General features: G+C 39.6%; 1 protein-coding gene across 1 annotated transcript; it reads right to left on the bottom strand.

Moving 5' to 3' along the window:
- Window positions 1–362: 362 nt before the first annotated feature.
- LOC101853676 (chitin synthase) lies at window positions 363–14551 on the bottom strand (the record flags this gene model as incomplete). The annotated part of the gene is given in 11 exon segments (XM_005113346.3): window positions 363–857; window positions 2351–2487; window positions 4105–4239; window positions 5556–5724; window positions 7672–7818; window positions 9217–9371; window positions 10727–10848; window positions 11873–12123; window positions 12855–13019; window positions 13700–13788; window positions 14399–14551. Coding segments are annotated over 11 exon segments (1892 nt in total), but the record flags the coding sequence as incomplete, so codon positions are not given.
- Window positions 14552–14801: the final 250 nt, after the last annotated feature.

Genomic DNA, 14801 nt, shown 5'->3' with positions numbered 1-14801 from the left:
CTCTGGCATCCAACTGTATCAGACAACAATTCAGAAAATGCAATTAAAGGGATGCAGCTTTGGGGGAAAATAGATTCTTTAGAGAATAAAAGATTTCTCTCCTAAATTTCCGATTCTTTACTTTTCGTTTTGGTCTGCTGTATAACTTAAGCCAGCTTATTTTTTGTTGTTGTTTCATTAGACTTTTGTTTCCCTAGAACTGTCAATAGTATACTGACTTTTGCTGGAGAAAGTAGTTAACCTTATTATAACTTTGTTGTCGCCAAGAATATGTGAAAGATTCTCGAATGGGTTTTTTTGTTTGTATCGATTTATGTCTGAGAGGTAGATAGTGATAATGTAATATTCAATTTGTACTTTTATTTTGCTGTGCTTTAAGTGCTAAAAATCACTTCGCTGCCTCCAATTTTAATTATTCTTTTTCTTTTTTTTTGTTTGTTCGGAAAAATACTTCACTAAAACCTCTAGCTTGCACAAAATCGTACCGCTCACAAGGCTGAATCCTCTGTCTTGTCGTCATCCTCCTCTTCGATGCTACTGCTCTCTCGCCTAATGCTAACGTGTGACACCCGTTTGGGACTACTTTTGGACCTGTCCACCTCGGTCCTGCGTCGTCTTGTCACGCCAGTCCCGGCGTGGGAGAAACTGACACCCTTTTTCAAGATGGTCGCCTTCCGGGCGATTGTCTTCCGGAAGTCGTCATTGGTTGCCGCCACTTTCGAGATGGCTTCCACGGGGTCTTCGTTGTCGCCGTCAGAGAAGGCTCTGCGCTTGGGGCCTCCGGCGGGTCCGTTGTGTATGGAGCCGCTGTTAGGATGCATGCGAGAGATGGACTCGTCGGCGAACTTTGTGAAGACCTGAGGAGAAAGCATTGTTTCAGATTTACTTTGTTCCAACTTGTTGATACAAATTTTACCCTGACATTTTGTCATTTCCTCTCCTTGACGAAAACGATTATAACTTCTACGTAAAACTCCGTTCGGATCATTACTTAAGTTAACAGGAAAATTAGATCAAGACAACACAGCCGAGGACAAAATTCTTCTTGAAAGGGATGTTTCCGATCCTGATACTTTCTGCCATCAATTACATTGCTCACATCATATCATAATGGAGCGTGGCCCAAAATATTTGGATCATATAGATTCCTAAACCGCACAACAGAAAGTTGTGAACTTTTCTATGCAGATGTAAATTTAGGAGAGGATTTGCATGAGATAGTTTGATTTAAAAAAAAAAAAAAATTTTTTGAGGGGGGGGGAACCTGCCATTTTGCTGCAAATAACCAAAAACTGAAAAATTATTAATTCAAAGAAACCGAAACCTAAAAGAGCATTTCACCTTTGTTTCGACTGCTTCTGTCGGGTGACGTTTGGCTTATTATTGCTAGTTGGCATGGTAAAGTAAGGTTAGATCTACCTTTATCAGGATCGTAAAATCATTTAATAATATCTTAAGTAAAGTAAATCTGAATCATATTTTGCTTCGGTAGATCTTATTCTTAGATGAATTCGGCTGCTCAATACCTTAGTTATCGAGTAAATTAAGGCTAGATCTGGATTTACCCCTATCAGGATCGTAAGATCATTTTTTTAAAAAAGATCTAATATCTTAAGTAAAGTAAGTCAAAAGTTTTTGTTTCTGTAGATCTTATTCTTAGATGATAGATCTAGGCTAGATCTAATACCTCAACCACTTGACTGCGAGGCGGACGAATTCGGCCGCTCAATACCTTAGTTAGTTATCGAAACCCGTAAAGCCTGTCCTTTAATTTCTTAGTCTTCTATCTTTTACCTAATGCTTCTTCCAACATTTCTCTGTTGCTTGTTTAGGATCGTTTTCTTATTTCCGTTCGTAGAACGGGTTCATCTGCCAGTAATAATAATAGCTGTTAGTGTTTAAAACCCTGTTGACACACTCTAGAACAATTATGACTGAGGTCCAGTGCTTTGATCAAGTCTGTCAGGATCAAACTGTGCTGTGTTCGACTTATGTGGCATTGTAATTCTATCTTAAAGATATGGCATTGCATTTCAAAAGGTGCATACTGCAGCTGGTGAACCTAACAATCAAAAGCAACACAAAACATGTTTATTGTCAAAATGCGATCTGAGGTGGGAACGTTCTGAAAAAGAAGACAAAAAAGCTTAGACCCCACTCCTACTCAAATGGCATCACTTTCCCCACGGAAAATCTTGGTGGCTCTAATAATAATATACTAAACTTCACCAACAGGCTTTGTGACAGGATCTTTATCAAATCTTACTTTTCCCTGTTCGCAGGCTGCAATAGCATACTCAGATAATCACTTATTTAATCAAGTTCACATGGAATATTACTGTCTACCTACCTTGGTGAACTGGTCGTCCAGGGTTTTGGGTACAGTTCTTGCTTTTTTGGATTTCCTCATCGTTTTTCTGGAGCGCAAGCGTTTCCATTTTTCTTTCTCTCTCTCCGCTGTCTTGTCTGCCTCATCGTCTCCCGCTTCTGAGGACAGAAGTGTAAAGTTAGATTACTTTTCAGGTATGTATTGAGGGCGCCGGAGGGTTAAATATGATAATAATATAGTTATGAAATATTCATCAGCAGTTTATGATTGCCGTAAAATTTGCCATGTGCAAAAGTACTCAAAGTTGGGTTTATGCTTCAAATATTCATTATTCTTGTTTTGACAGCATGTCATCATGGTCAAGTGTCATTTTTCGAATCTGGTCGTACCTCTTCCCCCTTCATATTTCCATTGCAACCTTTTTTTTTACTATGCCTATAATCATCAAACACCCCCCCTCCCTTCCACCACCACATACACGCACACATGGACACTCATCCATACACGCCGACCGACCTTCTTCTCTCAGTCATTCCCCTTTGATCCCTATATTGGTTGTGGATGTTTTATTTATAATAAAAACATCAATCAGCAACAGAGGTACAAGAATGCACTAATAAAGCATAGACTTACATCGAAGACAAACGCAGGCTCTTGACAATACAGTAAAATTTACACGCGCATTCTTTTTTGTTCACTAGCGCCCTTAGAATGAAAGAGCTCTAACTCCATGGCAACGCATAGTTTTGATACGATGGAATTAAAAAATACACACTCTTACAGCTAAAACGCCTCTTTTATAAAGCACCAAACTAAAATGAATACAGTTTAGATTGTATGAAGGCTTTGACAGTGACACTGTGTGAAAAACATATGTGTCAGTAATGTGAAGTCAGTGCGATATAATATATATCTTGTTACATCTCTATTCACTTGTTGTCTCGCCTATCACAGCGTTTGTTAGTGTCGCTCAATGTGTCGTGTTGCTGAGTTGTGTCCAGGTGTTCGTTCATCTTTGAGCATTAGCGCCAGTCAGTGTCTATTATCGTCAGTCACTGTCTAGATCTACTGTTCGAACGAGTAAGACGGGTTTTTTTGTTTAATTAATAAAGCCGCACTTTTTAAAATATGGCTCGTTGGTCTTGCTTTATGACTGTGTGCAACTCGGTCTCGCAAAAAGTGGAGTTAGAACCCTGGCATTCTTGTTTGTTATTGTAAGGGGTTTACGGCGCTTGCAACTGCATAAAGTCATATGAGCGCGCGGGACACACTAAACATTTTTCAGTTTGGTAGAAATTAATTCTGAATGTTGCCCGGGTGGCGACCGAAGCCTACTCTCATCGAATTTTGGATCACCATGGAATCTTTAGCATGCGCAACTTGCACACGGCAGCTCCAAGATTTTTCACCCTTATCCGAGAAGGCTAGGTAATAGACGTTACCTACCATAAGATCAGGGGCGTGACAGAAAGACAACAGTAAAGAGGTGCCAAGGAGAAGGAGTAGAAAGGCTGCAGAAAGTGTCAGGAGACAAGAGGAGGGGGCAAAGGGGAGGGAGGGTAGACAGTGGAGACGAAAGCAGACGACAGGACATAGAGAACAGGAAAGGAGGTGAAAAGAGAAAATTTAAGAAGAGCAAAATTTCATTCCCTTTCAGGTTTCGAACCCGGGACCTATTGAATGAGAGTTGAACACCGTAACCTCTATCTAGACCCTGAGAGCCCCTACCCCCCGCCTGGGTATTCTAAGGGTGTGCACTTGCATCATGTACTGACCAATATCCAGCTGCACCGAGTCGCGGTTCAGCAAGTCTTCCGATTCCTCCTCCGGGGCCTTGACCTTCTGCATCTCCTTGACCCAGTCGACCAAAAGTCCGGAGGACAGATTGGAAGCACTGCCTGAGAGGGAATCTGCGGGGGAGGGGAGGATAAGAGAAAATTAGTGAGTAAATATAACTCATTTTTGCTGCTATTGTTGTTTTTGCTGTTGATTTTGTTTTTGTTTTTGTTGCTGTTGTCGGTGTATTCATCGTCGTTGTCATCATCATCATCATCATCATCATCATCATCATCATCATCATCATCATCATCATCGTTGTCGTCGTTGTCGCCCACGTCGTCGTAATTCATTTGTCCTCTTTAATTCAGGTCTTTTACTAATTCTATCGGCTTTGGACTGGAGTGAACTAAGATTGTAGTATGAAATTACATCGACATTGTAAGGGTTTAGAGCATTTCAAGCAGATAAATGAATGCTTTTTATGTAACCCTTCTCTAATTGAGACGAAGTCAAAACAAGCACATTGTATGTATTTGTTGGGCTCTTCTTCTTCTTCTTCTTCTTCTTCTTCTTCTTCTTCTTCTTCTTCTTCTTCTTCTTCTTCTTCTTCTTCTTCTTCTTCTTCTTCTTCTTTTCCTTCTTCCTCTTATGAGGATGATGGTGATGATGATGATGATGATGATGAAGATGATGATGATGATGATGATGATGATGATAACAATAATACTAATATCACAATAACGACAACAATAACAATAACAATATCAATATCAATAACAGTAACAAAAACAATAACAAAAACAATAACAATTACATTAACAATAATGACAATATCAATCAGTAATTGCATTTAGATTATCTGTGCTCTGCAACATGCTCTTTGCATCGGCGTCTGTGGTGTAGCTATAAGGGCGAGCTTTGCCGTAGCTTAATGAAGACCCGAGTTCGATTCCTGGGTTGGGAGAATTTCTATTGAGGTGTCTGGGTATTTCTACTAGTATATTCCATTCGTTTCATCTGGGGTTAGCCCTGACCAGACAGCATTGAAAATCGTCTAGAATACCATCTAAATTGTATCGATGGAGGTTTTAGTTTAGTTTTAGTACGTGTTTAACGGCACTTGCAACACAATGAGATTGAGGTTTTAAAAACACCTGCATTATAAAATGCAATCTGAGCTTTGCAACTACATTATCCTAGTAGACCACTGGAACACTCAGAAACATTCTAGATTTCATGGGAAGCATACAACTTATCGATTTATTGTTATGTCTCTCTGTTGGGATGAGGTGTTGCACGAAGACTAAATTGGCCTTCACAGGCAGACTTGGGGCAGCCCGCCTACTAAGACAACTGAATTACAATGTATGTCGATGAAGGCAAGAAACAGTAATTACATGTACAATCAATGAATTACAATCACGTTACAAGCATGCACAAGACTTACCGCCCTGGACTTTAGTGCCAGAGATCTCTTTAACGCTGGTTGCAGCTGAGATGTGAAGGAATGTGGAAAGACGATGCACGAGCATGGCCAAAAACTGCAGGGCTAACAGGATGCCAAACACCAGGGTGAAGGCCATCGAGATGGGCTCAAAGGCCTCGCCTTCAAAACCCTGGAAAAAGAGGAGATTTAAGCGTATGTTATTTATTTTGTTTTGTTTTGGGATTTAGGTATGACTTGGCATGGGTTTTACGTCATTTCAACACTGCGTCGCGTCAGAATTATTGATTTGTCCTAAAGCCCCGTTTACACGCAACGATCAATAGTATCAGATTCGTCGTTTGAGAGAACTGTCCGTTTTATCGAACTGCGTTGTCTGTTTACACGTTCCAATCTATCGTCCAGTTTTCTTTCGATTGAGGAGATTCCTCGTCATAAAGCCACCATGTCTCTTTGCGACGTCAGCGATTTGCCTGCTCTCTATGTGAAGGTTTGGAGCTCTGGACCTAATGAATGAAAGGCGAACACTACCTCCAGATCACAGAAGCCCCCCCCCCCCCCTCCCTTTTCCCTATACATTTTGATATCGCAGAACTGTGTCTTTACAAAAGGGTTGCCATACTGTAGGCCTACCGTGTTGTGTGTAGAACTGGAAGCTATGTCTTGACTGCAGATGTGCAACGCACCGAGTGACCTTGATGCACAGTTTCACAATTATTGACGATCAACTAAATAATAAAATTGCTAAAATATAAGTAACGCTCCAAACCAGGTTCTCCGCGAGCAACTTTGCTTATGCTTATTTTGAGACGCTGATTCCGAATATGAAAACAGTTTTTACCTACTATAATTTTTTTTTTTATTGAGCCCTGAGTTTAATTCTGCGCAGCAGCAAATTTCAAAGTGAATCTACGTCACAGCGCGTCTCCCCCAAATTTGACCGTGATCGCACGAAAAATAACAAGCAGTGCTTGATTTCTCGACCGAGTCTCCAAACCATCGTTCAATCGTCCAAATTTTGTACAATTTTGTGGTTACACCTGACGATTTATCGTATAATCGGTAGATCGTCCAGTTTTTGTACAATTTATCGTTTCGGGTAACCGGGCCTTAAGTGTAATTAATCTACAGATTTCAACATAAGTTAAGGACCACCTTTACAGACAGCCCTCATTTTTTTTTAAAATCCGTTAAAAAAAGACAGCAAGAAATGTTTCAAAATGTTTTGCTCTGAAAGTGTAAATGGGTAACCAATGCGTACCGCAGAGTTTCCTAAAAGGGCAAAACCACCACGTGCAGCTAGGAAATCCTCGGGGAATTTTAGCCAAATTTGCTGTTTTTTATCGACTTGTGTGTGACACCACAGACATTCTTCAGTTTATATTTCTGGTGCACGTCATAAACGGACATAGGTCTCGAACTATGCTCGCTTTGGTGGCAATATAAGCCGCCGTTTGCGAAAAATCCAGTATCGCATCACCATTCCACCAAGACGAAAACTGAGAGACTTTGATCGTGCTAGAGTGTGGCATGACTGCAGGATGAAGTTGGAGCCCGAGAAGTTGCCAGTAGGCTTGCAGTGTCTCACTCTGTCATTGTCAGCCTGAGGCAGCGCCATCAACCCACTGGATCAGTACAAACGCCCACGTGCAGGTCGACCCAAGAAGACCACTCAGAGTGTTTGAAAGTTATCTTAACTTATATTGAAGTCTATATATATAAAGAGGCACTTTGGACAAAAGAGTTCTGAGGCGACAACTGTTTAAGGGGTAGGAACCCCGAATTTAACTTTCATTTTCGATAGGTGTTCAGTGCACACACATTAAACAACATTGTCTGATACTGACAAGGGTCGAGATACTCCAATAAAAGATATCTTCTCTATGAGTGAATCGAACTCACTTCTTCTATGTACAATAGTAAAATATAATTATGTACCCACTGACGCCTCTCTCTCTCTCTCTCTCTCTCTCTCTCTCTCTCTCTCTCTCTCTCTCTCTCTCTCTCTCTCTCTCTCTCTCTCTCTTTCTCACACACACACACACACACACATACACACACACACACACACACACACACACACAGTCTTGCTTTCTTCCATAAATAATGGCAGGCTCACATCTATGTGACAGTCGATCTCAATGGAAAGGTTGGGTGTTTCCTGAGCAACTTGCTGCAGCATCAACACAAGAGCGACAAAGAAACTGTTGATCAGGAAGAATGCAAGACACGTCTTGTTACGAAGTTCCAGCAGATCTTCCTTCACCTGGAAAAAATATATACGCCAGAGAGAAATCATAAATCATTGAATGAAAATAAGATAAGCAAGTTTTGCGTGTACTTTTCTACCTTTAAAAGTGCCAGTCATAACACTAGTTTGTATCTAAACGGTCAAATAACGTGTTTGTGTTATTGATCTATTTAACACATTGATCTGAATTACTTGAAATTTTGTTTACCAAAATACATTTATTATTTTTATTGTGTGCGCTGCATTAATATTTGCTTGATACTTATTAGACCTATTAGAGTGGTTTATACGTGTAGCAAAAGTGTATCTACTTTTTTGCTTTCAAAGCTATAGGCTACCAACCAGGTTTGTACTATAATATGCTACAAGGTAGAGAAAACACCTTTTTTTTCAAATAAAAAAATGATATTTCCAAACTTGTTCTTTCGTCACTAAAATTGTTTTGTCAGATTTATGTATGAATGTGATGGTCAAATCATAAACTATGCCTAAATGACTCAGTTGAACTATATGGAATCTTTTGCATTTTGAAAGCTCAAAACTGTTGACATTTTTAAAAAAGCAGGTAACTCTTCATCTTGACGGATCTTAGAGTTGCCTCAAAAAGGATCTAGTGTGGTATTAATAATATGTTCTTGGTATACATTACTAATGCTTGTGAAGCCAAAGTTTACATATTGAGGAAAATCAACCACTTTGAAAGATCGATGAGGTAGTTGAATAACAATCTAGGTTGATTTCACCAATATCTGACTTGCACTGTACTTTAGGTATACATAAACCCTCTTGTGCACTTTTCCCCCCCTTAAAGGGTTGTTAAAGAGAATAAGGGGGCGGGGAGGAATAGGGGAGGGGGTGATGCATCCACATGTAGTAGGAGAAAACTCGTGGGGCGAGTGGACAGCAGGAGATCTTCAGAGGAAGAACCCCCCCCCACCCCCCCTCCCTTCAAGCAAGTGTTTCGGCCCTAATTTCCTGACACTCCCTTAATATTATAGCTTTGCTTGCGATTTCATCATTTTTTCGGTAACGGGAACATTGTGGTATGTCATTACGAAATAGACGAACCGAGAGAGAGAGAAAGAGAAAGAGAAAGAGAGAGAGAGAGAGAGAGAGAGAGAGAGAGAGAGAGAGAGAGAGAGAGAGAGAGAGGGAGAGAGAGAGAGAGAAGAGTAAAAGAGAGAGAATCACAGGCACACAAAAAATCACAGGCAAAGAAAAAAATATGGATGAAGTGAGAGTCAGAAAGGAAAAAACAAACAAACATACAGGCCGAGAGCATCAAAAAATGAGAGTAGAGAAACAAAATAATTTTACCCGTACCCAATAGAAATACACACTAAAACAGAAGTGTATGCCATGAAATAGTATAGTTTGTCAAAAAAGGATCTGTTAATTAGTTACAGACTATACCTTTTTCTCGTGCTGTTCATCTTTCTCCATAGGATACAGGTATTGACCAATGAGCTCTTTCCAAAACGCTGTCTCTTTTTCTGGTAGCTCCGGGGCTCTCACGGCCTCCACAGTCTCCAACCAATGAGGACGCCGCACGGGCTCAGGGGCGTGGTCTGCATTTTATGACACAATTGAAAAAAATGCATTGATAATAATAGATTTAAAAATTGATATAATACAAATGGATTTTGCTGGTCTTGCAAAACGTATTTAAAATGATCGATTAAAAAAAATAAAGGACAATAAATTAATGACATTTACTGTTCAACTGCAAAATGTACTTAAAATAATCTTTTTTAAAAATATTCAATTGTAAATAGCATTTGCTCTTCCATAGCAAGCTCCATGCACTTTCAACCTTCCATCATTATCCCGGCAGACCAGATATGCATTCTGAAACAATCTCAATTCTCAACTTTCTCTGAAGCACAAAGTTCAAGCTGCCATTTTACACGATAGATAAGCGTGGAACTTACCGACGTAATGCTCATTAGTTTGTTGTTGTTGTTGTTGTTTTTTTACTCCCCATGTGTCGAAGTTAACTGTGTTTTGAGTTTATGTGTTATTTCTGAATTTGTTTTTTTTTAATTTTTATTTTGGCTGATTCACCGCTTTCGGTGTTAGTTTCTTGTTGTTTTGGCAAGTTGATAGATAGTGACTTATAAGTGGTCTCATTAGTGGTCTAAACAGAGGGTGTTACGTTTTCATTGGCATTGACAACAGGAGAAGGTGTTAATTAATTTTCTTCTTTTTTAAAATCCCCCCTGAACACTTAGTTGAATTTGCGACTTACAGTTGTTTCTAGCTTTAAATGAAGGGGTTCCCTTTTCTGGTATTTCTGAAAATGCTCAGTTTCTTTTAATTGCTATATCTCTCTTATTTGCTTTTATTACTTTTTGGAGTTTTGTTTATTTGTTTGTTTGTTTTTTCATATGTTGTTTTTTTGTTCATAGTTTCTTTGTTTCAGGTTTGTTTTTTCGGGGGGGGGGGGGGGGGGGCTAGTGTTCGCTTGGTTTATTTTGTTTTGTTCTTGTTCCGTTTTAGGAGGAGCGGGGAGGGTTTTGTTTGCTTTAGTTCGTCTTTTGGGGTTTTGTTTTAGCAGTGGGAACTGCTTTTGGTTGTTTTCAAATAATCAAATTGCTAGAAAAGCTGCTTAAATTCTTGTCAGGAGTACAAACATATATCAAGTAAATCAACAACTTACTTTCTCGACACGAAACAACTTCTCTCTTTAGGCATCAACGCAAACAAGCAATTTTGCACAGTACAGCATGTGGGTGGTTGGTGGGTGCTCTGGTGTGGTTTGCTTCTTCTTTCCTATCAAACATCTATCATCCTTATCTCCCCTTCTTTTTTATGTTTGTTACTCTCTCGTAACACTTCTAATATTCTGGCACTCATATGACTTTATGCAGTTGCGAGCGCCGTAAAACCTCTTCTAAAACTGTAGTACAGCATGTGAACAAACCTTGAGTTGAGTTCCCATCAGCGCTTGCTCCGGGAGCTTCTGGTTCCTGTATAATATGTTGGGCGAGTGAGTTGGCGGGAGTGACAGGCTGAGCAGCAACGGTCGTGGAGCAGCACACACAGCTGGAGGTGTCAGAGGTCAAGATAATGTTCATGTGAGTCAGGATGATATAAATATAGTGGACACGCAGGATTTTTGGTTATTTCTTCAATCTAACTTTATGTGAATGGGAGAGAGAGAGAGAGAGAGAGAGAGAGAGAGAGAGAGAGAGAGAAAGAGAGAAAGAGAGAGAGACAGAGACAGACAGAGAGAGAGAGAGAAAGAGAGGGAGAGAGAGAGAGGGAGGTAGAGAGAGAGAGAGAGAGAGAGAGAGAGAGAGAGAGAGAAAGAAAGAAAGAGAGAGAGAGAGAGAGAGAGAAAGAAAGAGAGAGAGAAAGAAAGAGAGAGAGAGAGAGAGAAAGAAAGAGAGAGAGAGAGAGAGAGAGAAAGAAAGAGAGAGAGAGAGAGAGAGAGAGGGAGAGAGAGAGAGAGAGAGAGAGAGAGAGAGAGAGAGAGAGAGAGAGAGAGAGAGAGAGGAACAATTTTGCCTTGTCTTCATTGGCTCCCACCAGAGAAGTTGTCTTCAATAAGGACCACTTGCACTTTCAGAATCTAGGTGATAAGTCCTTAATAGGCAAGTTTAGGAGCTCGAACTGCTATCCTGATTGTGAACGGCAAGAATCTCATCTGTAGACTGATGATTCAAATCAACAATACGGACTGATGAAGTGATTTTAAAATTATGACAATAGAAAATCACAAACGTATTTAATAAAAACATGTAAAGTCTCAATACAAGAGATTTGCATTTGATTTCCTAAGCTGAGGACTTCAATACAACATTTAAACATTCCCCCCTCCCCAATAGATCCAGGTTTGTACAGATAATATAGTTTATTAAAATGTGTTTTTGGTTATGATAATACCGTAATACAAAAATTACGTCGGTGGTAGGAGGGCGCCACCGGTAGGTCCTGCTTTAAAAAAAACAACTCTCCATTTGTTGTTTCAGTATGTCTGTCTTACTTTTCCTAGCATTAAATTACTATTAACTGTGTCAACGTGCTTCTCTTTACACAAACGAACGAAAACTACAGATATACTGACCTGAAAATGCTTCCAAGACTTCTCACGCCTTCCTCTACGTCAATTCCCCCAGACAGTTTGGTCATCCATTTCTTAAGGGTGCCCTGTTTCTTTTCCGGAGGCCGCTGGCCCGGGGGTGGGGGAGGTTTGGCAGCTTCTCTGGTACCCCAGGAGACCACGTGCAGATTGCCCAGAGAGTAGATGATGAGCAAGACAGACATACTCGGCACAGACACGAAGTACAGCGGGCCATGCAGGATGCAGACAAATTCCTGAAAGGGGGGGGGGGTGAAAAGGTTGAGAACTATCTATCTATCTATCTATCTACCTACCTACCTACCTATCTATCTATCTATCTATCTATCTATCTATCTATCTATCTATCTATCTATCTATCTATCTATCTATGTATCTATCTATCTATCTATCTATCTATCTATCTATCTATCTATCTATCTATCTATCTATCTATCTATCTATCTATCTAGCTGTTTGTCTGTCTCTCTCTACTTATATATATATATATATATATATTATATATATATATAAATAGCTTCAAGAATAAAAAAATTGCTGAAACCAAGAGAGAAGTCCGCCAGGTGTATACATCCACAAGGTGAAATGGAGTCTATAAAATTAAATGTTCAAATTTCACTGTTTATTGGCTAGCTTTGTATGCTTCCGTATGAAAATTTTTCTGAATGTTCTAGTGTACGATGAGGTAATAATGTATTGTAAAGTGTCGAGCATTGGTATACACTAAGCAAATGTTATTTATTATTCTTAACTGTTCTCAGAGAGAACAAATGTGAGTGGTTGGCGGGTGCTCTGGTGTGGTTTGCTTCTTTTTTCCTATCAGCATCTATAAAGTCCTTATCTCCCCTTTTTCTTTTTTATGTTTGTTACTCTCTTGTAACACCTCTAATATCCTGGCGCTCATATGACCTTATGTAGTTGCGAACGCCGTAGAACCTCTACTAAAACAAAGAGAACATTTTCTCACCTGCGGATGTAGCAACGCTGCCGAAGCAAAAATGCCGATGACAGTGACCATGAAGATGGTGGTCACAGAGCAGAATCCGTAATCGGCCATCTGCTTGACCAGCCCCGCCAGAACTATCATCATGAGAAGCGAGTAGATGATTGACACTATTGCTGCGAACGTGAGCTAGAAAATGGGGCCGGGGGGTGGGGGGGAGGAGAAAGGGGAATAGTGAGCAGGACGGACGTGCAAACACTAAAATAAATAATGTAGGTGTTTTACCCGCCCTTTCTCTTCCCCCGGGAAAAATCAGTACATTATTATTGATTATTTAGATCTAGGCCTCGACACTGCTAACCCAACCCAGCTAAGGGGGATTACAGCATTCAAATCTAATTACCAAAATATCCAACTGAAATTCTCCCAACTCGGAAATCGAATCGGAACCTCCTGCGTGCGATGCTACAGCTCACTACAGACGTCGGTATGCTCATTTATTAAAGGGCACTAAATCATACTATTTCAAAGGAGGGGTAGCATGAACTGGTTGTTTTTTTGTGTAGTAGGTGTATTATTGTTGGTTTCATTGTTACAGTTAGTTGTTGTTGCAATTGTTTCTCTTGCTGCGAGTGTTTGTTGTTATTGTTACTATTGTTTTATGGAGTGAATTTGAGAGATCATGAGGTATGCGTGTTAAGCTTGTAACACGGAACTAAAGTAATTAAGAGAGTGTGTTATCTTTTTTTTTTTTTTTTTTTTTTATTATAATCTGTTTCTTTATCAAAAAGAGACTTCATTAATTAATAGGTATTGAATGTTTCTCTTACGCTACAATAAAGTGCCAAAAGGGGTAATACCACCATTACCTGTGTATTACTTTGGGCCATAAAGACGAGGGCAACAAATATGATAACTGGGATCAGGTTCAGAATGAGACTGCCAAACAGCGGGATTTCTGGGGACAACAGGAATAACACGAAATGACACCACCACGAATTTCACCATGATTCATTTTGTGTTTGACAAAGAGTAGGCCTACGCTCTGAAGAATTTTAGAAGAATGAAATAAAACTAATTTCATACCAGTCTTTACGAGCTATAATTCAGGAGACTTTGAAAGGAACCTTTAGTTATCAAAATAAAAAAGAACGAAATAAAGTTTTGGAAAAAACCCAACCACTTAATAATAATTAACAAGTTTGCACTCCAACTGCTCCATTGCGAAATGTACTCATGACTTAAATGTAAAAAAAAAAAAACTCAACAAATACATAGTTATGTCCCTTTAACAATTCCCAGCTCAGGGTGGAAGAAATCCTTTTCTGCCTCAAAAACCTCTCATGAATTGTATGCACAAAACTAGAGACATTTGCTTTGTTCTTAGATTTTTTTAAAAATCCTCCATTCTTTTCCAGTTTAAAGAATGATGTACATAACTATTTTGCCCACATTGTTTGGCTTCCTTGCGAGCAAATTGCCCCTTTCGTCGAGCCTTTGCCAGTATCTAATCACCCCGATTTTAATAAGTTTAGCCAAATTGCTGAAAGAAATATAATGTAGATTACCTGGATATGCCGTAGTAATAGCTCCAACAATAAGCATGAAGATTGTCCCTGGTGTCAGGATGGACGAGGCCATCATGCCAGTCTGGTAGGCGATATAGAGCAGAGAAATGTCTTCGTTCTTTCTTGTCACCTTACGCCAGCTCTCCAGAAGATCTGCATAGTATGAAGTTGTGAACGTCGAGTCAGATGGATAAACTCCCCATAATTTTGTAATAAGGAACAGCTTCAGAGTGCCCTTGTATTTTGAGTATGGAATGACCAGTTTTGCTTTATTTGTATGAAATATGAAACTCTTGAGCTATACAGTGGTCGGCATTATATAAATAATTTGCTTCTTTATCACTTTGTTATAAGTGTTGGAAGTATTTTATATTCAGCTGTCCCAAAAATATTCAGAACCCCC

The sequence above is a fragment of the Aplysia californica genome, unplaced genomic scaffold (assembly GCF_000002075.1).
Source record: "Aplysia californica isolate F4 #8 unplaced genomic scaffold, AplCal3.0 scaffold02025, whole genome shotgun sequence".
NCBI lineage: Eukaryota > Metazoa > Mollusca > Gastropoda > Aplysiida > Aplysiidae > Aplysia > Aplysia californica.
The sequence above is the reverse complement of the archived record's forward strand: the minus strand, read 5'-3'. Positions and strand labels throughout refer to the sequence as shown.